This window comes from Rattus norvegicus, chromosome 11 (genome assembly GCF_036323735.1).
Source record: "Rattus norvegicus strain BN/NHsdMcwi chromosome 11, GRCr8, whole genome shotgun sequence".
NCBI classification, from domain to species: Eukaryota; Metazoa; Chordata; class Mammalia; order Rodentia; family Muridae; genus Rattus; species Rattus norvegicus.
The window spans coordinates 80,174,832-80,199,905 of record NC_086029.1 but is presented as its reverse complement, the minus strand read 5'-3'; the positions used below and the strand labels follow the sequence as shown (position 1 = coordinate 80,199,905).

The window sequence follows — 25,074 nt, the reverse complement described above, 5'->3', positions numbered from 1 at the left end:
AGCCACAGTTAGGACATCAATATCACACACACACACACACACACACACACACACACACACACACACACACCCTTCCCAAGGCTCAGAGACTATCACAGAAGAAGGGGCAGAAAGATTCTAAGAGCCAGAGGCTGGGAAGGACAGGTGCAAACTGGACGAGACTAGACCATCACACACAGGAACTCATACTGCTGTGGTTGCCTGTGCAATATCAAAGCAATTAACAATCTAGCTTAGGGCAGGTAGGGGCCCAGGAGTCCATACCCCTAACTAAGGAACTATCGACAGTTGATGGGTCCCATAGGAGGGAGAGTCAGTTTTCTTTTTTTAAGGGTGTGGCTCTTCATAAGCCCACCATGCTCCAGGAGATGATCCCATACCCAGAACTATGCGAACGTCACACATTGGAGATAATGGGTTATTAAAAATTTTTTTTTCAGAAATTGGTTAAAAGTTCGGATGTGCAAGATGGGATATTGGGGGTGGATTCTGGATCTACTGTCTACTCCTGTGTGACCTTAATGACCCCGTGACATAGCGTATATTTCTATACAGTTGGGATGATAAAATTCCTCATTTAAAAAAAGAAAAAGAGAGAGGGCAAAGAGAAATTTATGTTAAGGTTCCCAAAATGAACATCACGAAACAGAACATCAAGAACTCTGGGGTCAGGTGTGCACACAACATAATTGTATGGGCTTAGAATAGCCTCCAATGTTCATTTGCTTGTCAACTTTTAAATTACCTGCTGAAGATAACTAACTAACTAACTAACTAACTAACTAACTAACTAACTAAACAAACAGACACAAGTACTGCATTTTAAACTTTCCATCCCAAAGTGGGATTTATGCCCTGGCAGCCACGACTGTTATCCAGGGAATAGTTGATATCCCATCACTTTCCCCCAGTTAGGAGATATAGGGAAGTCAGATATGGGAAGAGCACCATAGTGTTTGAGTTGGGAACAGTGCGTGTATGTGGTACATCTTCCCCGATTGGGGTATAGCCATGGGACTGAGGGGACCCAAGAAGTATATTGGGGAATAAACAAATGCCAAAGGGTAAATTTAGTTTTCATGGTTGTGGTGGTTTGTATATGCTTGGCCCAGGGAGTGTCACTGGAGGTGTAGCCCTGTTGGAGTAGGTGTGTCACTGTGGGTGTGGGCTTTAAGACCCTTGCCCTAGTCTCCTGGAAGCAAGTCCTCCACCAGTTGCCTTCAGATGAAGATGTAGACTTCTCAGCTCCTCTTGCACCATGCCTGCCTGGATGCTGCCTGTCTTGATGATACTGGACTGAACTTCTGAACCTGAGCCAGCCCCAATTAAATGTTGACCTTATAAGAGTTGTCTTGGTCATGGTGTCTCTTCACAGCAGTAAAACCCTGACTAAGACAATCAATGCTTAAGGTAACTTCTAGAAGATGAAGAAAAAATGCATGGTGTCACAAAGATTTTTGTCCCCTGTGTAGTGAATTACAGTGTCATAAGGTACCTTTTCCAGGTTATCAACACCACTAGGTGTCATGGTTTCACGTATAAAACACAGTTTATAAAATGAGCTGTACCACATCAAGTCAGAAGGTTCCTGGTTAGGGAGTCCGGGAAAAGACAGAAAAGGGTAAGATAAATATAGATGAGGATGCCTTTGGATACCCTGCGACTCTCCGGAAACCGATCTATACCCTCGGATGTCAGAGCCTAGCAGGAACTAAGAGCTGTGTTCTGCAAGGACCATGGAAGGGTCACCCACTACTCATGAATGGTTCTGAAGGGATCATGGAAAGGTCACCCACTACCTCATGAATGGTTCTGAGAGGACTGTGGAAGGGTGACCCAGCACCTCATGAATAAATTCATCCAGACTAAGTCACCACCACCCTCCCATCTTCCATGCTCAGCCTGCTGAAGGGTTTCAGTGTGAGTGGAAATGACAACATCAGGTGTCAAATGCAAGGACAGGGATGCTACAATACACACATGTAAACGAGGCCCTGCACATGACAAGAAGGATGGGTGGTGGTGAGAAAAGGCTTGCCAGAATGGATATTTGTCCATAGCGGCAAAGCCATAAGTTGACTGGGAAATTGATGGTCCTAAAATGGCTTCCTTCTAGAAGGATCTGGTCTCCATGATCTAAGTCACAAAGATTCTGTGGGACATAGAGTCTTCAGGTGATCTGAATTCCTTTTTGTCACTCTGAAAGGACTTTGAATAATTTTTACTTTGTTTGTTTTGTTTCGTGTGAGACAGGGTTTCTCTGTGTGACAGCCCTGGCTGTCCTGGAACTCAGAGGTCTGCCTGCCTCTCCCTCCTGAGTGCTGGAATTAAAGCTGTGCACCACCACTGCTCAAGTTTAAACAATATTTATTTTTAGTTAAATGTATATATTTATTTGTTTATTTATCATAGTGGTGGGTGAGTGCATAACACAGTTTGCATGTGGAGGTCAGAGGACATTGGGGAAGGAATCGGTCCTCTCTTCCCATCATGTAGGATACAGGGATCAAAGTCAGGTTTTCAGGCATGGCTGCAAGCACCTTTACCCGCGGAGCAGTCTTGCTGGCCCAGATGTCTTTTGTCTTGTTTTTGTCTGTTTGGCTAGCCACAGAAGGGCCCAGTCCCCTCACAGCATGTGACAGTGATGATTTATGCCCCCCAGACACACACAGGCTGGCATTTCTCTCTTTTCTTTCTGTTTTGGGCGCTATTTCACTTCTGTTTGTTTTTGCTTTCAAAAAGACAGCTGCAAATGTCTCATTTTTTTCCCTCTCCGCCTTATCTCTATTTCCTTGTAAGAAAGGGGGTAGGGTAAACCTTTTATTATTCCTTTAACTCTGAACATCGAGGTAGGAAAGAGAGCTCGCCTTTCCTCAAATCTTTGTAATATCCCTGCACTCAACAGAACCAAACTATGAACGAGCAAGCTAAAGAAGGGGAAACCCCATTTTTCCATGTCAAAGGATAAGCCCAACTAAGTGAGTGCATTCTGTCCTCAAATGTGAAATCTACAGGTCGTAGACCGGCATATACCGTATGCCAGCTTTTTTTCTATTGACACTGAAGTCAAAAAGGTTTGCCCAGAGAAATTCAGTAAGGTCCCCTAGGCTTCAAGTAAAAGACTAGCACCTTCCACTTCACCATCTCTTTTACCTTGTGCTTCTTTGGTCTTAAGCCCCTCCTATTCTGAATGACTAGTAATCAGGTGACTAGTAACTAGGTGACTAGTAATCAGTTTGTCAAAGCCCACTGACCTAAGGAACCACAGCTATAGGCTCTGACCCCTGAGTTTCAGAGTCAAGCAGCAGGAGAGCAAATTCAGCATCAGGGAAAGAGACAAAGTCGATGAGCTGTCTTATTTAAAAAAGGAAGTAGGGAGACTGCCTTTCAATGGTAGTAGGTCTGTAAGACCTGAGAAACTGGTTTCCCTGAGCAGGCAGATAATTCCTGCCAGTGAACACCCTCCACTAGAACCTCTCCCTGTGTCCTTTCCTTCTGTAATGGGGCATCTTCCCACAAAGTTCTGGGCTCTGGGCAATGAGATGCAGACTGCTTCAATGTGGACCTTATCTTCTCTGTCAGCCGCTGAATTGATGCCCTGGGGCTGAGTGGAGACTCCCTTCTCTCTGTGTCTGAGGGAGTGCAGAGATGTGCAATGTGCCTCAGATGCTATCTCACTCTGCCCAGCCCCTACAACTGAGGTCAGAGCTCAGTTTCCATCCTCACACCTTTGAAATCTAGTTAAGAGTAACGAGTGGAAGCCTGAAAGGGTGTGGGGGTGGGGGCAGCTCTGTTAGCTGCTTTCACTGCCTCTCACCAACTTCAGTCCCGCTGTCTAAGACTGCGCCAGCTCACTCCAGCAACATCCCCTTTCCCACGCCCCCCTCCTAGCCACAAAGCCTGCAGGTCCCAGCATTCCTCTACTCAGCAGTGGAGAGCCAGAGCAATTCACAAAACAGTACTGCCCCATGTGGATCCAGGAGGGCCATCTGCAAGGGACATAACCAATGCCCCAAAGCCCACATTAACTACCCTCCTCTTTGACAGGAAACGGACTCCCAAGAAATCTCTCCTGGAAACCCTTCACCCTGATGCAGGCAGCAGAGACTTGAGAGTAAACCTATCCGCTCAGATCCCACTGGCTGCTTCCGGCTTCCTCTCCTCTGTAACATTCCCTCCCTTCAGTTCCCAGCCACCGGTTTTCCAGTCTCTGAACGGTCCCTGCCTACTCCCACCCCTCCTCCCCAGGAAAGCTGCGATTGGAGTGGAATACAGCTCCGTGTTAGGCTGTTTGAATTAATGAAGACACGGAGAGAATCTGTTGCTGGAATTATGAGCCTTGACGCCGTGGACAAAGTCCTTGGGATTTCATTAGTCTCCGTAGCCACACATCTGTTTCGGGCTGGGAATCTGTCAAGCTTGTGAGGACGGATCACTGGGTACCTCCCTGTGAAGGTGGTATGGGTGCTGCTGAGATCACAAGTCTTAGACTGAGGCTCTGTAAATAGGACTGGAGGCCGAAGCCTGAGAGGTGAAAAAAAATGGGGGCGGGGGGCCGCATGGTCTTTTGTCTCTATATAAACATTCCCCCAACCCCCGCCTTCCCAGATGAAATGGTAATGTGACATGAACAGCTTAGGGTCTCACCTCTCTCTCTCTCTCTCTCTTTCTTTTTCTGTGTGTCTATGTCTCTCTGTGTCTCTGTCTCTGTCTCTCTGTGTCTTTGTCTCTCTGTCTCTGTCTCTCTGGGTTTCTGTCTCTGTCTCTCTGGGTCTCTCTGGGTCTCTCTGTCTCTCTGTCTTTCTGGTCTCTCTGTCTCTGTCTCTGTGTGTCTCTCTGTCTCTGTCTCTGTGTGTTTCTCTGTCTCTGTCTCTGTGTGTCTCTCTGTCTCTGTCTCTCTGGGTCTCTCTGTCTCTGTCTCTCTGGGTCTCTCTGTCTCTATCTCTCTGTCTCTTTCTGTGTGTCTTTGTCTCTCTGTATGTTTCGGTCTCTAACCCCCCCCCCCCGCCCCCATTCACAACCCATAACCCTCCCTCTGAGATCCTTCTCACCCTGTTTTGCAAACTGCTTTGGGGAAACTGGTTGCTTCCTGTCAGTCTCTTCAATGACATTAAAATTAGCAGAATAATTAAATACAGTCCTAATTAGGTCCACAAAAGAGTTCTTGGTTAATTAATGAGCCAACGTCTGGCCCAAAGCTGTAAATTCAAGTTGGTCTGTGAATGCCTGAGCAGAGAAAAGTGATCTTCAGTCCCATAAGAAAATCGTCACTTAGGAAAAACAGTGTCAAAGACATTCCTCCAGCCAGCAGCCAGTTAATCTCCGAGTTGAGATCCATATGTAAATGAGTACCGAATTGTGCTCCTTTCACCAAGTCCCTCTTCTTACTCCATACCCGCACCCCCTAAGTCCAAACTCGCTGGGAAGTAACCGTGTCCCCAAACTGCAACTCCGCATCCCTCGGCGCGATCTCCTGCCCGGGAAACTGAGCCCAAGGAGGTTCACAGCACACCCTCTCTCCAGAGCCCTCACCCCACTCCCTTCCCAGTCCCGCCAGCCGGGTTAAAATGCCACTCACCTCTACAAGGGAAGCAACAGCAGCACTTAGCAAAGAGCCAGCCCAAAGAGGGACCTCGGGTGTAAGCCTGATCGCCACCCTTCATGCTGCAGCGCGTCCCCAGTGCTCCGGCATGGCACGAACGCCGGCCGGGGTGAGAGCGCGGCTGTAGGAAACTTCGGTGCCACCAGCCAGCCCGGTCCCGTTCCCGCCCGCCTTCCTCCTCCCGCACCCCGGCGGTGCTGGGACTTACTGGGAGTTGGGCTACCTTAGGGAGGAGGGAGGGGCCAGGCAGCGAGGGAGGGCCTAAGGGGGCGGAGTTCCAATGTCCAGCTGTTGGTTGGGGACGCGGCCGGCAGCGTCCCTGAGCCTTATGAAACAGGCAAACATGTCTGTGTGGTTGTGGGTGTCCAGCAAGCACTGAGAGCCGGGTTACCTAGATCCCCTGCCACAAAACATACTTATGTGAGACTTCTAAAGGCCACCACAATCAGGGTTAGCTTAAAATAAGGAACTAGATGAGGCCAAAGAGGTGGAAGAGGGGTAGACCCAAAAACAACACTTTGTCCCTGTCAGTCCCTCATCTCCTCTCACCTCATCTCCCTTATCTCTTTCCTTTTTTAAAAAATGCGTTCAAGTGAGCAGAGATCCCTCACTTCCTCATTGGCTTCCTTATTAAAATGATGTGCAAAAGCTTTCTGGCATCATAAAAACTACAGTTCAAAGCTCACTTTCGCCACTGATGAACTGTCTGACTTCGGGCTAGACAATTCGCTTTTCTCCAACCTCAGCTTTCTCTTTAAAATAAAACAAAACGAACACAGATGGGTGGGGTGTTGTATCACCAGGGAGACTGAGGCTGCAGGTTCAGGAGTTAGCGATGGGCCAGGGCTGCACAGCAAGACAACCACAGAGGTGCTATTTAATAGTCCTGATAAGTGAATATGCCTGCAGACAAAATCCAGGCACCCCACCTACCTACTGAGAGGGCTCCCACTATCTCCTCCCTTCTATAATCCATGAATGCATCATTCTTTTTCCTTCATCCCTGTACTTTTATGTCTTTTTCATGGTTCAAGGCCAAGCTTGGTGTCCACCAGCATCTTTGGAGTTCAACAGCATCGACTGGACCTTGGATCACTGATCAAATCCCTCCCGGCATATTGTCCCCACTAGTGTTTGCCCAGCTTCAGGGGAAGGGCTTGTGGGAAGATTGAAACATTCATAAAGCATGTCCGTCCCTTAGAAGGTAAGATGGGACATGGCCTGGAGACATAGCTCAGGAGTGGAGGGTTAGTCCTAAGGGCCTGGGTTTAGGAGTTTGCACTGGAGCTGGATGTGGTGGCTCCCACCTTTAGTGCCTGCACTAGGAAGGAGGAGGCAAGTGGATCTCTGTGTGTTCAAGGCCAGCTTGGCCTACGTAATAAGGTCCAGGACAACAAGAGCTACATAGAGAGACCCTGTCTGGAAAAAAAAACAAAACCAAACGTAAAAGTTTACATTGGGAAAAGGAAAGAAAGAAAACAAAGACAAAGAAAAGGTGGCGGCTGGGGGAACGTCGATGAGAAGAGTCACCCAGGGAAACAATTTCTACCAGAAAGAAAGACCGGTGAGGGACAGGCTTGTAGGAGTTTCCAGGATGTGGGGCATCCAGCGTGAAGCACGCTCAGGCCTAACTCGGGTGCTAAGATCAATATTTTGTCTAAATCCCCAATCCACTTCTTTCAATACCCTGGAGCATTCTCTTTCTTTTGAAATTACTCTTTAAGTTGACACCAAAATTATCTCTATCTTTGGGCTACCCTGTGGTATTTTGATATGCGACATCTTGATAGGAATTGAAAGATGTTTCAAAAGGGTTTGGTGAGGGCCTAGACAAAAACTCAGTGATCAGACTTGTGTCGCATGTGTGAAGCCTTTGGCTTATCACCAGCACAACTTTAATAATAATAATAATAATAATAATAATAATAATAATAATACTCTTGGCGAGTACCAGGTTCTTTAAGTTCCCATAAGCCTTTGTGTTAGGTGGTACTGGATCATTTCCTGCTGCACTATTTTGTCAAAGGCTGCTGACATCATCTTATAGAAACAGGCTTGTCTTAGAAAGAGGTCAGCTCTCACTTCAGCCATTCGAGTATTTTTAATTTTTTTTTTTTTTCCGGAGCTGGGGACTGAACCCAGGGCCTTGCACTTCCTAGGCAAGCGCTCTACCACTGAGCTAAATCCCCAACCCCCAGCCATTCGAGTATTAACAGGCCCTCCAGAAGTCCTGTAAATGCAAAATAGGCCCATCACATGTGCTTCCCCTGGCCACTTCTATTCCCCCGTGTGAAGCCGGGTGGTGGGTAGCACACACCTTTAACCCCACCCCTTGGGAGGCAGAGGGGATCTTTGTGAGTTAGAGGCCTGGTCTACAGAGGGAGTTCCGGGACAGCCAGGGCTATCCTGAGAAACCCTGCTTCAGAAAAACAAACAAACAAACAAACAAATCAACCCAAAACCTCCTGCTGAAGATTCAATATCAATTACTCAGGAGTCTCTCTATTGTGATCAGTGGCCTCCTAGAACAAGGCCAGCCAGGGTCTGCAGCCCAGCAGAGATGACTTGAGCACCAACAGGGCGCTCACTAACTCAGCAACTCTCCATTCAGTGCTCATTGTGCTCCAGGCTCTTTCCCAGTCACTGGGTCCGTCTGAGTGAACAAAACCAGTTTATGACTTTGGAAAGTGAACAACAGTAGAATAGCTTCACCAAGAACACGACTTACTTAGACACCTAAACTATTTTAGGGATTTAAGAAAATAGTGGCCCAACTTGAGGAAGCCAGCATAAGGAACTGTTTAGCAAACTCCACTTGGTTTGAACTATGCATTCGACTTTCTTCTACTACTGCGCCTGACAACTCAGGGCCTTATGGGCATGTACTATGCACACGCACCCCTCTCAAATAAGTCACTTAGCAACTCGGAACGCCCACCTTCACTGAGCTAAATGTATATCTTACTCCAAACAATGTAGTAAGTTCCTCCTCCCCTTAACAATGATCAAATTTAGACAAACCCCATTCAATTTTTTTCTTGTCAGGTTATACCCAGACACAAGGGTAGGAGCCCTGCTCCAACCCAGAGTAGTTTTGGGTGGCCCCTCAGTAAACTTTTAAGGAGATCCCTTTATTTACTGTCTCATGCCTAGTCATCATCAGGCATACATGCGATTAAATTCAATGCATTGTGGGAAGGGACATGCCAATAGAAAAGAGGTAATATAATTCACGTCTGCTGGTCAAACTAGGGAAGAATGCAAAACATGCCCCTTCCTGAAGTCTCTGTCAAAAGAACTCCTCTACCCTGGCTCATGTAGCCTGCCTACCTGAGCTCATGTCCTGCCCCTTGGTAGAACAGTTCTCTCTGATATGTAGGATTACTTTGTACAAGGTTTCCTTGTTACTTTGTAAATCTGCCTGAGCCTTCATTTCACTGCCTTGACTAGGAGGCTGGAAACATCTGGCCTAGACCCTGGCGACCTGCAGCAAGACTGTCTAGCCCGCATCTAGATGTGCTACGGTTTCAAGATAACTTAGAAGGGATGATGACAGCTGTCAATACCTATCACTAGAGAGCTTTACAAACCATAGGCGCTTCTTCAGGCTCTCAGGGAGGTTACAAGATTGGAGGAAGACTGAGAACCGTTCATTAATGGCCAAGTGTCTCCCGTCTAGAGTCACTGACCCTGAGTGCACCTGGGCATCGGGAGGTTTAAACGTTTCCCCCAGGCTTGTAATGTGCTGCACCGCTGAAGAGCCACTGGCCAGCTATGATGTGGATCAGAATAACCCAGAGGGCGTGCTAAAGCACGAATTCCTGCTCCAGTCTGGTTTCTGATTAAGTGCGTGTGCGGAATGGACCTCAGAATTTTCCTTGTTGCCAGTTCACAGGTGATGCTGTTTTGGTACAGAGATTACAGTGTGAGAACCACTCAGGTTGTGATTATATCCCTCACCTGTTTGCCAGCCATGCTTCTTTCTGTACTAACTCCTTTATCTTTTTCTTTTTCTTCTTCTTCTTTTTTTTTCTTTTTGAGGAGGCCATCCTTCCTTCACAAGGTCAGGAATTGGTTTTGTTTACCCTGGACCCAGTGTTTAGAACAGAGTCTGCCACAGAGCATGTTTTTGGATATGGCTGACCTCTTCTTCCTGCCCATCCATCACTCCAGAGATGAGCCCAAGCAAGACCTGGGATTGCATGTCAGTCACAGGGTCCAACTGAGATTTATGCAATAAGCGTAAACCTTTAGAGCTTAGCGTGAACTAGTGAGGGAGCAGCAATCTCTTTGCGCAAGACTTTAAAGTTGGTATAATGCCAGCCTAAAGCATCTGAGGATTGTCGTTCTCTAACCAGAGAAGAAGTTGCATTGGAATGAAACCAACAGATAAAGGGAGAAACAGGGAGCAGGAAGGGAAGATAGACAGAGATGGATAGATGGACGGACAGACAGACAGACTAACTTATTTCAGACATTTTTTGAAAAAGTTACTGGCTTACTTCCCAAGTTCTGGCTAAAAAGCCCTGAGCTGTGGCAGTATCTTTTTTTTGGAGCTGGGGACCGAACCCAGGGCCTTGCGCTTGCTAGGCAAGTGCTCTACCACTGAGCTAAACCCCCAACCCCTGTGGCAGTATCTTTAGATTGTTCTTGACTTCTGCAGGTGGCCAAGTCTCATATTTCTTGGCACTGTCTTCAGTGACGATGGCAGTCTAAGTCAATTAGGCTATCTGCCTGCCTGCCTACCTACCTACCTACTACTAGTTCATTTCATGCTTCAACCCCAAGGCATGCAAGAGGAAACCCCGAAGGATTCTGGGTCTTGGCCTGCAGATGCCCTGAACCAGGGATTCCTCAGTGCTGGTCTGGCATGGGGCACTAGCATGACTACTATTTCTTGCAGATTAGCTACTGCCTTGAGTCACACTGGGCCATGATCACAGGTACCTACTTGTCCTGCCTATCAATATACAGATGTCCCACTTCTTACTGCAGGAATGGTTTTCAGGTACACAGGGTGTAGGTTTTCTAGATCACAGTATTTCTTCATATTTCTTAGTGACAGCCCAGGTCACTAAGAGTATAAGGGACAGCAACACTGCCCTAACTCAGGCCTAGAATTCTTTGAGAACCTTTGTTCTGTGTCAAGTACATTCAGAACACCTGTCTCCCCCAGCTACCTGTGATGCTGTCAGGCTCAGGAAGGCTGAACGCATGGATCTTAGTGAGCCCAGAGGACCGGTCCCACTTTTCCCATCTCCGCTGTAGTGACTGTCGATAGATTCCAAAAGCTCGGTAAAGGATTCCTATGTGAAGCCAGGGCAGAGACACTTAGCCCTAGACTCCACTCTCCAGGAAAGGTCTAGCTGTGCTTGCCGTTTAGAAATCACCATGAGCACCTTTGCTTTCTCCAACTCTGACATCTGGTTCCCTCCCCCATCCTTCTGTCCCTGTCATTGTTATCATTATTATTTGAAAATGGGAGTCTCACTGTGTTGCCCAGGCTGATCTGGAACCTTTGAACTTAGACAAATAATCTCACGTCAGCCTCATAAACAGCTGGGATGACCATGTGGGCACCATGCCTGACATCCATCCCTCTTGTGCTCTGTGGCGGCTTGCTTAGTCACTGTTCTTTTCATTATCATTCTCCCTGTGTTGATTTCTGACCTCTGATCTGTCTGACTGCTGACACCGGGATGGCTCATAACTTTCCTCAAGTAACTCAGTCCTGGCTTCCCTTGGTGGCCATGGCCACCACCATAAAAATTCTTGCTGAGTATTGAGCCCTCGTTGTACAGGTAACCTGGCCTTTGAACAGCCCGTTTTCCTCAGTCAGAGCTCCTGGTTCTATGACCTGATACCCAGCTCTAGTTCTTAGGCCACTCCCGCCAAGGTTTAGACTGGCAGAGCAGGGTATAAACGGGAATCTACGTTGGAAGCACAAACTTAATCAAACCTGTTCCCCGATCGAAGACAAAGAAGATCTGGGTGAATTCTGGAAGCAGTGGATTTTGTTTTCCATGATGGACTAAGAAACTGGAGATAGACCCAAGCCTGGTCACGATACACGGGTTTCTCCTTTAAGGGGAGACAACAGTTACCGCCTTGCAGAAACTCGAGGAAGACTTGAGGAAGGAGGTGTGATGTGTATGTTGATTCTTCAGGTATGTCTTTTTCAGAACTGTGGATTATCCATGGGTGTGACTCGTACCAGATGAGACCTCATTTGAATGGCGGTAAGTATGGAAGGAGGACGGCTGCCAGGGTTATACACAGGGATCCCTTCTAGTCGTCTTTGTTCGGCATGGTTTAGCCATTGCTAACCTTGCGGGTACATTATCTTGTGGCTAACTACAGGACTCCAGAGATACAACCATTGTGAGCAACTGCCCTGTAAATGTGTAACTCTGCTCCTGCCCGTCGGGCATCTTCCTGCTTCTTGTTGGCTTTCGCGCTTATCCTGAAAGGAGTTAAACACTAACAACGTCACCCTGTCCAACACACTCCTTTCTTCAATATAGGACCTCAGATTCCCACTCTGGTTTGGGTCAGGTAAATTGGTGGAGAACGTATGCTAGCATGGAGGACCTGGTGTCTCTCCAGATTGGCCGGTGTTCATATTCTTCTGTGGGACTGTGGACAGAGCTGTTGGTGCAAGGACAGATTCCTGGAGATCCATGCCGAGCAGCATCGGAGCTGAGCTCAGAGGAGGGAGCCATTTATCAAAGGGAAAGGTGGCAGCAGCTAGAGTTGCTAAAAACAACCACTCCAGGTTCTATTCATTTCCAAAAATGCTCATTTGTAAGTAGGTCAAAGTGTTCCTAAGAGAGAGGTGCAAGTCTATTGCTTTGGCTGAGGTCCAATTAGGTAGGCAGATACTTGCTGAGTGTCTGCTAAGAGGTTGGACATTTAATTATGACTGTCAGAGCCACATCTTCTCCCACAGGCAGAAGAGGCCCACTTCTTCCCTGGGGTCCTACTGCGCTGCTCTAGGTATCAGGAAGGAATTCAGTTTTGTAGGGGTACAACTCAAGTCAGTTTATTCAAGGTTTCCACTCACGTCACGTTTGAGGACCTCGCCTTATAGTTCATTCTAAGTAAATGAGTGATGCTTAGTTTCATGTTCCTAGACATGGGCCAGCCTGAGACATCATTTCATGCTTCCGTCCTTGGGCCTTCCTGCTAAGGCTTGAGCTTGTTCTCCCCATACGCTGAGCCTGGCCCTTTCTGCACAAGGGTCCTCAGTGTATGGTTCCCCTTCCTTCCTGAAAACATTTACTGAGAAATTACATGTCAGGCACGGGGCCAGGTGTTGGGGATCAAGCAGTGATCAAAACAGACAAAATCCCTACATCTGTGGGAGGAGTTTTCAGGAAGGGGCAGAGGAGAAAAAATTGATACACACTGATGGGCATGTCTGGTATGGATAAAGGAAAAGGAGGAAAGTCAGGTAGGGAAGGAGGCACACTGTGAGATGGGAGGATGGGAGGAGACAAATGTCCACATAGGTCAGGCACAAGCAGACTCGAGGGCAGTAAGGCTTAAGCCATCAGATATTCGGGAATCTGGGTGTGATGGTTTAAATATGTTTGGCCCAGGGAGTGGCACTATTTGGAGGTGTGGCCTTGTTGGAATACGTGTGGCCTTGGAGTAGCTGTGTCATTTTGGGCGTGGGCTTTAAGACCCTTGACCTAGCTGCCTGGAAGCCAGTCTTCTGTCTGCCTTCAGATGAAGGTGTAGAACTCTCAGCTCCTCCTGCACCATGCCTGCCTGGATGCTGCCATGTTCCTGCCTTGATGATAATGGACTGAACCTCTGAACCTGTAAGCCAGCCCCAATTAAATGTTGTCCTTATGAGAGACACCTTGGTCATGGTGTCTGTTCACAGCAGTAAAACCATAACTAAGACACTGGGGAAGTTGGGTGTTTCAGGAGGAAGACCAAAACGCCTGGGCCCCTGAGGTTGAACATGTCTGACTTCTGGTGAGTAGCTTGGTCAGGCTGGTCAGGGAGTGGTATGATGAGGTAGGCAGAATAGCGACTTTGCCAAGTGGCACCCTAATACCCAGAACCCATTCATCTGCCACCTCACAAGATGAAGGGCTTGGCTGACATGACCCAGTTAAGGATTTTGACATAGGGAGGTTGTCCTGGGTTCCCTGGGGAGTCATAATGTAGTTGCAGACATCCTTTAAAGGCAGAAGACCTATGGGGAAGTGACAAGATTGGACCGGAGGCATGTGGCACTGAGCATTGGAGATGTAGGAAGAGAACACAAGCTAAGGGAGTGCCCGGGGCTACAGAAGCTAGAACAGCAGAAACAACTTCTTCCATGGAGCTTCTAAGATGGCCCTCCTCACACGTCAGTGCAGCTCATGCAGGATTTCTAATCTACAGAATAGCAGGCTGATAAACCTTGTGCTGTGTGAAGAAATGAAGTTTGTGATATGAACCAGCAGTGTGGGGGAATCCAGCACAGTCTCCTGGGCTGTCTCTATAGATGGAAAGAGCTTCGTTTCCTATTCAGATGAGACAGAGAAATACTTAGAGCCCAGAAGGGCCTTCAGCCCCGCCTCTGTGCACTGTCACCTTCTGGTCTGCTGTGTACAAGGCTGTCTAACAGGTTTCCTGTGGCCTACAGGGCTGTGTGGAAACTAAGGTGAGTGCACGCAGTATCAGAAACAGTTCCTTGAAGTAGCCATGGACCACGCTGAGAAAAGTTGACAACCCACTCCTGCAGCAATGGCGTAGGTAAGGAAATCCTAGCACCAAATCTTCAGATGTAGCTCTTAGCCCCCAACAAAGATGCTTCTCTTTGCAGCAGAGAGAAACCATCACTTCTGGTCAAAATGCAGAGAGCTGCTGATGGCTGGAGTCCCTATACATCGAAAATACAACTCCTGTCCCTAAGGCTCTGGGAACATACCAGAAGAGAGCAGAGTCAGAGGCCTGGAAGTCTCTAGTAAGATTGGTGTCTCCTACATCCATGATATCACGAAGATATGGCCACCTAAACAATGACTGAACAATAACAACACTAACTAACACATATGCTAATGTAGAGAGGGAGATCTCAAGGAGCCACATCTGGAAACAAAAAACTACAGGTTATCTAAGGACTCCTGAGAAAGGAAGCACTGTCTTCCACAATACCAAGCAGTCAGACTTTGTAGTGTTTATATATTTATTTGTGCACATACGCTATTTAACAATAACATGAAAGAAAGAGGCCATGAATTAGATAAGAAATAAGGGAAGGGAATAAAGGAGTTAGAGGGAGGGGACATGGGAGGAGATGGAGGGGGGAAGAAGAAGAGGAATAATGTAATTATAACTTAATTAAAATAAAGATTATTATAAGAAAATGACCACAGCTGACAACGTTTTATACATGTTTTCTTAGGGCTAGGCTAAGGCTCAATGAGGAGTTGTACCCAAGGGTCAGGTGACAAGGGCAGGCAGTGAGTAGGATCCTAACCACTCTGTCCTTCGAGGATGCATCAGTGTCTCACTGCCTAGATCTCTCCAAGCTGCTACAAAAAGGCCTAGAGGCCTGGGATGCTCTTGCCTTCCCTGAGCATCGAGGGCAGACTTATCCCTGGCTGCCCAAGCTACGGCACACATTTTCTTCTCTTTGAGCCATCGTCATCGTGGCATTCCTGGATCTCTCCTTCAGCTAGATCCAGGTAAGGGGTGACTGTGCTGTTTCCTCTCTGCACAACATTGTTTGTTGGCTACCCCTTCCCTACAGCTCGAGCTTCTGGTAGGCTTTCTTCTCCAGGGCCAAATCTCTGGTATTCACTGCCATGCTGAGCTCACCAGCTATCGCAGGAGGCCACACACATCATACCCATACCTCCCTGCCACTTCCCCTCGGGACAGTAGGGGTCTCGCCATCACCATTCGTCTGTCATGGATTTATTGATGTTAGGGGCAGTAGGTACTTAATTAGCCCGAGGCAGAACGCAATCATGGTAGGTAGATATAAGTCACAGTAGGCAGACAGGATGAGGGAAACCTCTTGATGTCCTTGGGGGTTGCCAAGGAGAGAAGTCTTTTCCTTGGACAGCCCTGTGTCTCCTGATATGCGCAGAACATACTGAAGCCCATGAAGCTAGGGTAGCTGGGAAGGGTACCCTAGGCCCGCTTAGCTGTGTATTCTGGGTCATACATCCCACTTGTGGCTACCACCCCTGCGATCTTATATAGAACACAAAGGGCTTAGACTGTAGGCCTTGGAGAGACTGTATCAGGTCAAGGCCCTTCCTACATAGGACAAGGACTTCTCATAGACCAGACACAGAGGTAGGGAAGAGTGTACTGATTGATGTACTAATGAAAATCTTTAGTGTAAAACCAGAAACAGTACCCTGGTTCCTCAGACAGTCCCAAAGAGGGTTCATGCTGAAACTGTCTTGGCCTAATAGAGGTCAGAGAAGGCACTGAGGCAGGAGGGAAATCGGTTGTAACACTCTGCTTCTAGTGCGGCGTGCACGATGACAACACTACTGTGAGAGACATGAACACTGATACCGCAGGCAGTGTCGGGGGCAGGGCCCTGACTATTATTGTTTACCAAGGTTCTCAGCTACTCAGCACATCCCATCATCCCTTCTCATTGCCTTTCACACATCATGGGGAAGCCTCCGGTCACTTCGTTTTATTCTAAAGAGAGAGCCTGTGCATACACCAGAAAGACCAGGCTCACAGCTGGAAAGGAACTGTTGCTCCACACTGCTTTCCCAACTACTTCAGGAGTCTGGGAGCCATTTTTACCAGCTTCATGGATGCAACAGAGCCCAAGAAAATTATCAGTGGACTTTCTGCTCAAGACAAGCACCTTCTCCTTGCATAGTCTGTCCTTTTGGAGTCCACTGAGGGTTATGGGTGCCCTTTTAAGGACAAGACAGGTGGATTAGGCATGTATTATAAACAGTGGTGTGTGCCCGTAATCCCAGAACTTGGCGGGGGTGAGGGGGTAGAAGCAGGAGGATAAGGAGTTCAAGGTCAGCCTCTACAACAGGATAAATCTGAGACTAGCCTAGGCTAATAAGATCTTGTCTCAAAAGACAAAAACAAAACCAGAAACACACAAAACATGTTTTTACAAAACCGGCAATCACTTTTGACTGTAAAAGTGGTAGGTTTGGGCTGGAGAGATGGCTCAGTGGTTAAGAGCACTGGCTGCTCTCCCAGAGGTCCTGAGTTCAATTCCCAGCAACCATCTGTAATGGGATCTGATGATCTCTTCCGGTATGTCTTAAGACAATGACAGTGTACAGTGTACTTACACAAAACAAACAAATAAATCTTTAAAAAAAAGTGGAAAGTTTATGTGGTCCAATCTGATAGACTGTACGTCCCTCAGAGTGAAGATATTTGTTCTGTGTGTGGCACAGTTAAAGTAAGTAATTTAGGCTAACTACTTCAGATCACCGCAGGCGCTTATCTAGTTTGGAGAAAGAAAACAGACATCTTTTTTAGAATCCCTAGAGGCAACTCGGGAAGACCGAAGAAGGTAATAAAAATGATGACTTCAGTCCAAACAGCAGTATGAAGGACTGCTTGTTGGGAGTAGGTACTCAGATCTGAGCAGCCTGCAGACGTTCAGAATGGAAGGTCCTTGCCCTGAAGCCCTTTGTCAGAGAACACCAGGCCAGCGGTCTGTAAACAAGAGTCCAGCTCACATCCAGATTGAGGCTGGGCTGCGGGGTTCCCATCCCAAGGATATCAAACAGGACTATCAACCCAGGGACACAAATAACCACTTTAAAGAAGTTAGGAGTGCTGGGTTTGGTATGTTGTATTGAAGCATTTAATAAATGCCTGCAGTAATCTGATGTAGCCTAAACGTTGGGGAGAAAGTGCTAGGTTCTTACGCCTTACGAGAGGAGAATTCAGCATTTCAGAACTATTTTATGTATATGGATGCTTTGCCTGCACATAAGCATGTGTACCACATGTGTGCCTATGGAGTTCAGAAGAGGGTGTCAGACTCTCTGAGTGTGATGTTACAGGTGGTGATGAGCTACCATGAGGGTGCTGGGAACCAGATTTGGGTCCTCTGGAAGAGCAGTCAGCATTCTTAACTGCTGAGCCGTCTCTCCAGCCCCCTAACTTCTACCATTTTATATGTAACGCACAGCACTTCATTCCAGAAAAGGATTAGAAGTAGGCAGTGGACAGGGAGTGAGAAGAGCTGAGTGGGGATGGGAAAAGAGAACTTAGCGGGGCTGGGCAGGAAGCAAGAATCTCGATGTGAGAGCTAAGTATGAGGCACTTCCTAGTGTTGGAACTACTCAAGTCCAATCCCAGTTTCTGAGGCTTTTCCTGTCCTGCTTGGCTCACTCCCTGTCAGGGACTCTGAAGAAGGGGTTATCTGTGTTAGGAGAGAGGTGAATCTTCTGCAATTCTAGGATTCTAGAAGCCCAAGGAATCCAAATTTCCCAGGTGAAGTTAAACATAACCAAGAGGAGTTCCTTTTATCCTATTTAAAAAGGAAACGTTTCAATTCTAACTGCTTTATTATTATTATTATTTTCAGAGATGGGGTTTCTCTGTGTGACCCTGGAATTCCAGCTCTGACTGTTGGAATTAAAGGCCTATGCCACTACTGCCTGGCTGCAATTCTAACTTTTTATGCTAAAAAATAACCAGGAACTTCTTTCAGAATCCCTAGCAATACATGATTACTGTTTTTGTTGTTGCCTTTTTAATTTTTTTTTTTTTGAGACAGGGTTTCTCTGCATAGCCCTGGCTACCTTGGAACATACTCTGTAGACCAGGCTGGCCTGGAACTCAAGAGATCTACCTGCCTCTGCCTCTCAGTGCTGGGATTAAAGGCCTGTGCAACCATATCCGAGTCAATTACAATATTTCTTATTCAGTGATCTGTTTCAGGTGCCAACGGTACTGTGGTTTGTTTGGGAAAGAATCTCAGATAGCCCTGACTAGCTTGAACTCGCTATGTAGCCAAGACTGCCCAGGGGTTCTGATCTTCCTGTTTCTACCTCCTAAGAGCTGCTACCACAGTGCGAGCCATCTTACCCAACAGACCGTGACTGGAACCACTTTACTGTTTTTCCTTGCAGGTGTAGTTCAAAGGCAGTGTTGTGGAATGAGATCGAATGGGTAGTGCAGGAACCCACGTCCTCCAGTTCACCCTAGATTCCAGGAGGCATCGGGCTCTAAATTTACATATAACTTGTACAGACAAAGAGGACTGGGCAACAGCTAGCTGTAGTTTGTAACTGGCTGCTTCATGCCCCAAAGGAAGTTTTGAGACTATTTATCCTTTATGTCTTTTTAGTTTCTTATGGTTTTAGGGATGGCAGAGTAATCTGAAACCCACAGTTATTGCTCTTAAAGCAGAATTACACCAAAGTGTGTGTGTGTGTGTGTGTGTGTGTGTGTGTGCGTGTGTGTATATGTGTGTGAGTGTGTATGTGTATGTGTGTATGAGTGTGTGTGAATGAATGTATGAGTGTGTGTGTATGTGTGTGTGTATGTGTATGTGTGTATGAGTGTGTGTATGTATGTATGAGTGTGTGTGAGTGTGTGTATGTGTGTATGAGTATGTGTGTATGCGTGTGTGTATGATGTGTGTGATCAGGTCTTTAGAGGATGCTCCTGTCTGGGAGGGTCATCTCACATTTGGTTAATGGAGGTGGGAAGACTGTGGACAACTATTTCATTGCTGGGATTCAGGACTAAAGAAAAAGGACAGAACCACTAACTCTCTGGATGAATAGCACCAGGACCAGAAGAGAGACCCTGAACTTTTCGGGGTTTGGCATTCTGGAACTCAGCAGTAGAATGAATGCACTGTCTGTTGGACAGGCTGAAGCAGCTTCAATGCTAGGCTGGCCCCTGTCAGAGGCAGTTAAGTTCTGCCCCGAGACTTCACAGTAGATCTAGTCCTCGGTGATACTTAATAACGATGTCAACTGGACGGGTTGTAGAATCACCAAGAAAACCAGCCTGGGTCCTGTCTGTGAGGGGCCATCTCCCATTAGGTGAAGGAGGTGGGAGGACCACCCAGCTTTGATGAACTGGGTCCTGCACTCAAAGAAAAAGAGAGAGCCAGCTGAGCGCCAGTGTGTGTCCCTCGACAGTGGCTCTCGTGCTTGCTACCCTGACTTCCCCACATGACAGACAGGAAAGCTGCTTTTGTCAGGCAAACACAGTGTTGGCATTTTGTCTAGGCTCCTCACCACAGTTGCTTGGCAACAGCCAGGTGTGCCTGACTCACTATAAAGGGGTTGCTTGCCCCCTCTGCTCTCTCTTGCCTTCTTTTTCTCACTCTGTCCTCTTGCCCCTTACCCCTCCTCTTGCCATTCCCCTCCCCCGTCTCAGAATGCTCACTGCCCACCTCTACACTCCCTGTCTCTTTCTCTACACTCTCTGTCTGTGTCTGTCTGTCTGTCTCCCTCTCTGACTTTTTCTGTCTCTACTACCCTCTCAACTCCCCTCCCCATGCCCTGAATAAACTCAGGGGGAAGGTGTGGGGGAAGCATGGCCCCACACCTGACTGCACATCCACCAAACCTATTCTTTCTCTCCTTATCTTTTTATAAAACATAACACATAAGACAAAATCTGTCTCTGGGAAGAATCTAGCACCAGAAGTGAGGGGGGAGTCAGAAATGTGTGTTTTGTTTTGTTTTGTCTTGTTTGGAGGCAGGGGCTCACTCTAGCCCAGGCTAGCCTTGCATGTGTGACAAGCTTCCTCTTTGCCTCCTGAGTGCCAGGATTACAAGCCTGGGCCACCATGTCTTGCTGGTGTGGCTTCTGTGAGCCAGTGTTCTCCACATCCTTATCTAAGTTCACTGTTCAACTCAGGGAGCCTCAGATGGACGCTCACTAAAGTACCCATTCTGATGCCTTCAGCCTTGGGAGGATGCTGAGTGGAATGGAAGGCCAGGCCCTGGGAACAGAGGGCCTTCAAACAAATCTGAGTGTACCATCTGGGAGCTAAGCAACCCGGGCAAGTCACCTGCTCTCTCCAAGACAGTTTCCTTGTCTATAAAATGAACAAAATACCATTTATTGCCATTAAAGCATTAGCCCTAAAACTGGCCCAGAGTAACTCAATAAAATGAATATTTTGTTGTTTTTAAGACTTGAAGATTCACACTGTGATGTCAATTCTCACAGCTTTGTTCACTATTCCCGGGGCCATTAGGGGTATTTACCAATAGCCTGGGTGAGTCTCTGAGGTCAGCTAGGTCATGACAGTGGAAACTGTCAGGTAAGTACAAGAGATAGAATTGCTTGTGTCTAGCTAGGGCTACTGGGGCCACCAGGGCTACTGCCCTTTGATCCAGGCTTCCTGGACACCCAGGGAGGTGTTTTATTACACTGCTTCAGAATTCCAGACTTAGCCAGAAGAAGGCACCCAGGGACAGAAACACATACACACACACACACACACACACACACACACACACACACACACACACACCCCATGTATCAGGTTAGAGATGAACTTAGATGGAGTTTTGAAGCCTGGGCCCAAGAATCCAGGGCTAACTTTAAACAATCTTCATTGTTTTTAAGCATTCACCCCTATGCCATAAGGCATGATTGACTTTAAAAGGTGTTTAACCTTAGGAAAATGAGTGCATTCAGTACGCTGTACAACCAAGGCGGCTCCAGAAGCTCCCCGACGGGAGAAACTGAAACTGCACCCACGGAACAGTTAACTGCCCATCACTCCTTCCCTGGTCCTGGAAACCACCATCCTGCCTCTTGCCTATGCAAAGTTGACTATTCAAAGTATGCAGCATACGTGAAATAATAGAGTATTTGTCTCTGTTACTGGGTCATTTGACTTAGCATAATGTCCCCAAGGTCTGTCCCTGATGTAAGCTGGTGTCAGATTCCCTTCCTTTTTCAGTGTACATGCGGCATACTTTGTGCATTAATTGTCCTGTAGCTGCTGTGAACACTGTTATGAACATGGGTGTGTAGAGAGACATGTTTGTGTCCTTGCCTTCAGTTCATTTCAAAATGTTCCAGAAGTGGTACTACTTGTTGGGTCATAAGTTTACATATATAATTTATATATATTATATATAATATAATTTATATATTAGTCATATATAATAACTTATATTTTATATTATAATAATATATAATATATGGCATTTATATACATTTATTGAGACTTCATATATATTGAGACTTCCTACAGTGTTTTCCATAGCTATGGGGACATTTTACATCCCAACAAGCCATCCAGCCATGTTACATCTTTCTCTACGTCTTTACAGACACTTGTTATTTTCCGAGGTGTGTCCATAACTAAGGGCTATTTTAATGGATCTAAAGTGCGTCCCATTGAAGCATTGATTTGCATTTCCCCGGTGAGCAAAGATATTGACTCCCTTCAGTGCTCACTGGCACCTGTGGGCTTATCTGGTAAAGTGTTTGTCCAAGCCCTTTGTCCGCGTGTTAGTCTGCTTTGCCCTTCCTCGCTAAGTTCTATGCCTTGATAAACCCCGATGGAATACCAAACGCCATCCCATCACGTTTTTCAGTATCCTAAGTCCACATCTTGGGATACTACGCCCGTAACCCACGGAGCATCAGAATCATCAAAGAGGTTTCATATTGAGGCACATGCCTGAATTTTGGTCTACGGTAGAGTACGTTATTAAAAGCCCAAACAAAATACTTCCAGATTTCAGGAGCTGGAAATCACTATAGTCTTTGTCTTTTGTGGGTGTTGCCCACAACTACCTGCTGCTGAGACAGTGAGAGGAAGCTGAGGAGAGAAGATCAGATCTCAGAAAGCCCAACTCTGAAGAGGATCTGAGAGACCAGGGAGAGGAAAGGAATGTCGAAGGCAGGCCCGCCCCAATTCTGTTACAAAGTCTGGATATTTCTCGACAACCCCGTGAGTCAACATCATGCACATATTGGAACAGCCCTCTCCTGCCCTAGAGGAGGTCCAGGAAAGGAGGGGCAGAAGAAGCCTAGAGCCATCTAGAAGTCTGAAGGCTAAGTGTGCAGAGAGTCGGGGTGGGGGTGGGATCCTGGTCGGCCTGGCTCCCTGTGGCTTGGGAGACAGGTGCTGTGCCTTCCTGTGGCCCAGAATCTCTGGAAGAGGGAAGCCTGGGCTAGTGCAGAGGTTCTCAACCCAGGCTAACCTTAGATTCACTTCTCTTGCCTCATAGAGGGCTTCTGGCTCCAGCTGTTCTGGGTCCTGCCACTCTGGAAGACTTGTACCCTACTGTAATGTACACACTGGGTGATGATCTGTTCTAGGCTCCCAGAGTTCCCTTCCTGATGGGTAGTCCTTATGCTCCTGTTTCTGGCCCAATTATCCATACACCATTTAGGGTATCGCCAATAGTCTGGACCTCACGCAGCCTGTGAGGTACCAATTTGTACCAACCCACAAACGTTAACAGACCTAGTTCCCTTTTCCTGGGAACTGAAGAAGTAATCAATCTGACCTCCGTGTTCCCAGATGTGGCTGACCTCTCCTGTTCCACAACGCCGGAGAAATGCATTCTGGGTAATTTCCGGTGCCGAGTGCCTACTGAATAAAATCAACAGCTGGTAGAAGGAAAAGCCAGGTTGCAAGTAGGCGGCCAGCTAGGATGCAAGCAGCATCAGTTCACTGGGTCTCCGCTGCTCCCAAACGTGGTCTTTCACTCAGGGTACAAGGGCGCCCGGAGCGTCCTGTGTCCTGAGGGCGGGGAGCGGAGCATGCCCATGCTCATGCCTAGATTCACAGCCCCCTCCCCCAGCCCGTCCCTGTCTCACTCTGTTGCCTAGGCAATTCTGAGTTTGTGGCAAGCTTCCCGTCTCTAGCTGGGAATATAGGTGTAAGCTGCCAGGCTTGGATGGGTACCCCTGTTTTCTAGCTTGGCTGGGAATGGGAGTGGCTTCCCAGTTTACAGGCCCAACCAGCCAGCCTCCTCTTGGAAAGAGAGGCCAATCTTCGACTAAAGATCCACTCGAATGTCTGATGTGGACTGGCAGTCACTTTGGGAAGCCATTGTGGTTGGTGTAGCTAGCTAGGGAGTCCTGCAGCTGCTTGTCTGGGTCCTCAGCTCCCACTGGGTTACATCTCAGCTGCGGCTCACACTGTTAGCTGTAGCTCTCCCAGTCTGTCCCGTGAGATTTCCGGATGCCTCCACCTCTAAACGCTCTCACTGCCTTCTGACTCTCCATCTTTGGTCTGATGCTCACCACCTGTACATGGAGTGAGCCCAGCTAGGACAGCATGCATGTATCATCCAGTCACCGGCTGGAAAGGGGGCGGGACTCCTCAGTGAAAACAACCTGGGATCTATGAGAAGTCAGCTTTCCTGGTCTTTCTTTTTCTCTCCTTTACTGTCGGTACTCTAAGGTCTCTGGCTGGGTTTGTGGGAGTTTGTTGGCACTTACTTTGCTAGACAGTAAAGGTGTGTGCTAAGTGCCAGGACTGGTGAGTGTGTGTTGAGCATGCGTGATCGTGTGTGAGCATGCGTGTGTGTGAGCGCGCCGCGTGTGGGTGTGTGTGAGTGTATGTGAGTGTGTGTGTGTGTGTGTGTGTGTGTGTGTGTGTGAGAGAGAGAGAGAGAGAGAGAGAGAGAGAACACAAGAGAGCTGTCTCATTTTATCCTCACAACAATCTGCCCTCCATGGGCCCCACTTTCCTCACCTAACTCAAAACAGAGGCACACTCTAATCCTCTACACGAAGGATGTCAGAGGGGTGCAGGCATTGGTTTCTTCCAAGGAACCTGCAATTACAAATTACAAATCCCACACAGCTTCCCTGTAGTGTCTCCAAGGTCCTTAAAGGAAAGAAGGAAGAAGATAGTGGCTCAACTAAGGGTGTGTGTGTGGGTGTGGTTCTGTGCATGTGCCTGTGTGTGTGTGTGTGTGTGTGTGTGTGTTTTAGTTTGAATTTCTGACGGAACCTCCTGGAGCCTGAAGAGCTGGGCACTACAGCCATGGTGGTCCACCATCTCCATCTAGTGGTCAGAAGCAGAAATTCATGGTTCCAGCCTTGCATGTATCAGGCAACCTGCCCTGGGTCTCATGTATAGATGGGATCCCCACGCTTATATCTGACCATTTACACAACTCAGATGCAGACTAAGACTTGGTTCTCTGTCATTTTCTGGGCCTCAGTTTCTTCAATGTGAGATGTATGAGTTCAAGGCCACAGTGACTTCGGAAGCCCGTGTTCTTGGACTCCACTGTGAATGAGCCAGCTGAAGAGCAAACTGGTGTGGTCACCCACTAAGCAGGTAGATGGAGTCTGAGCATCCCCACTGCCAACAGGCTCACAGGAGCTGCTATGACGGAGACCACTCGGGGAGAGCCAATGGTCTCCCTGGCATCAGTATATAAGCGGCATGTGGGGGAGCATGGGGCACACAGAGAACAGACCAGGGCCTGGATAACCATGACCAGTGGCTATTCTCGATCGTCGCTTTGACTGCATTTGGAATTAACTAAAATCCA

The 25,074-nt window shown here is 47.5% G+C and overlaps 1 protein-coding gene across 35 annotated transcripts in view; it reads right to left on the bottom strand.

Annotated features, from left to right (window-relative positions):
- Kalrn (kalirin, RhoGEF kinase) overlaps positions 1-25,074 on the bottom strand; it is a 605,866-nt gene that overhangs the window by 109,305 nt on the left and 471,487 nt on the right. Inside the window, exon 1 of one of the 35 annotated variants that reach the window (XM_063270784.1) lies at positions 5,579-6,121. In XM_063270784.1, coding sequence (XP_063126854.1) covers positions 5,579-5,663 — 85 coding nt within the window. In that variant the 5' untranslated portion in view covers positions 5,664-6,121. 35 annotated transcript variants of the gene reach the window in all.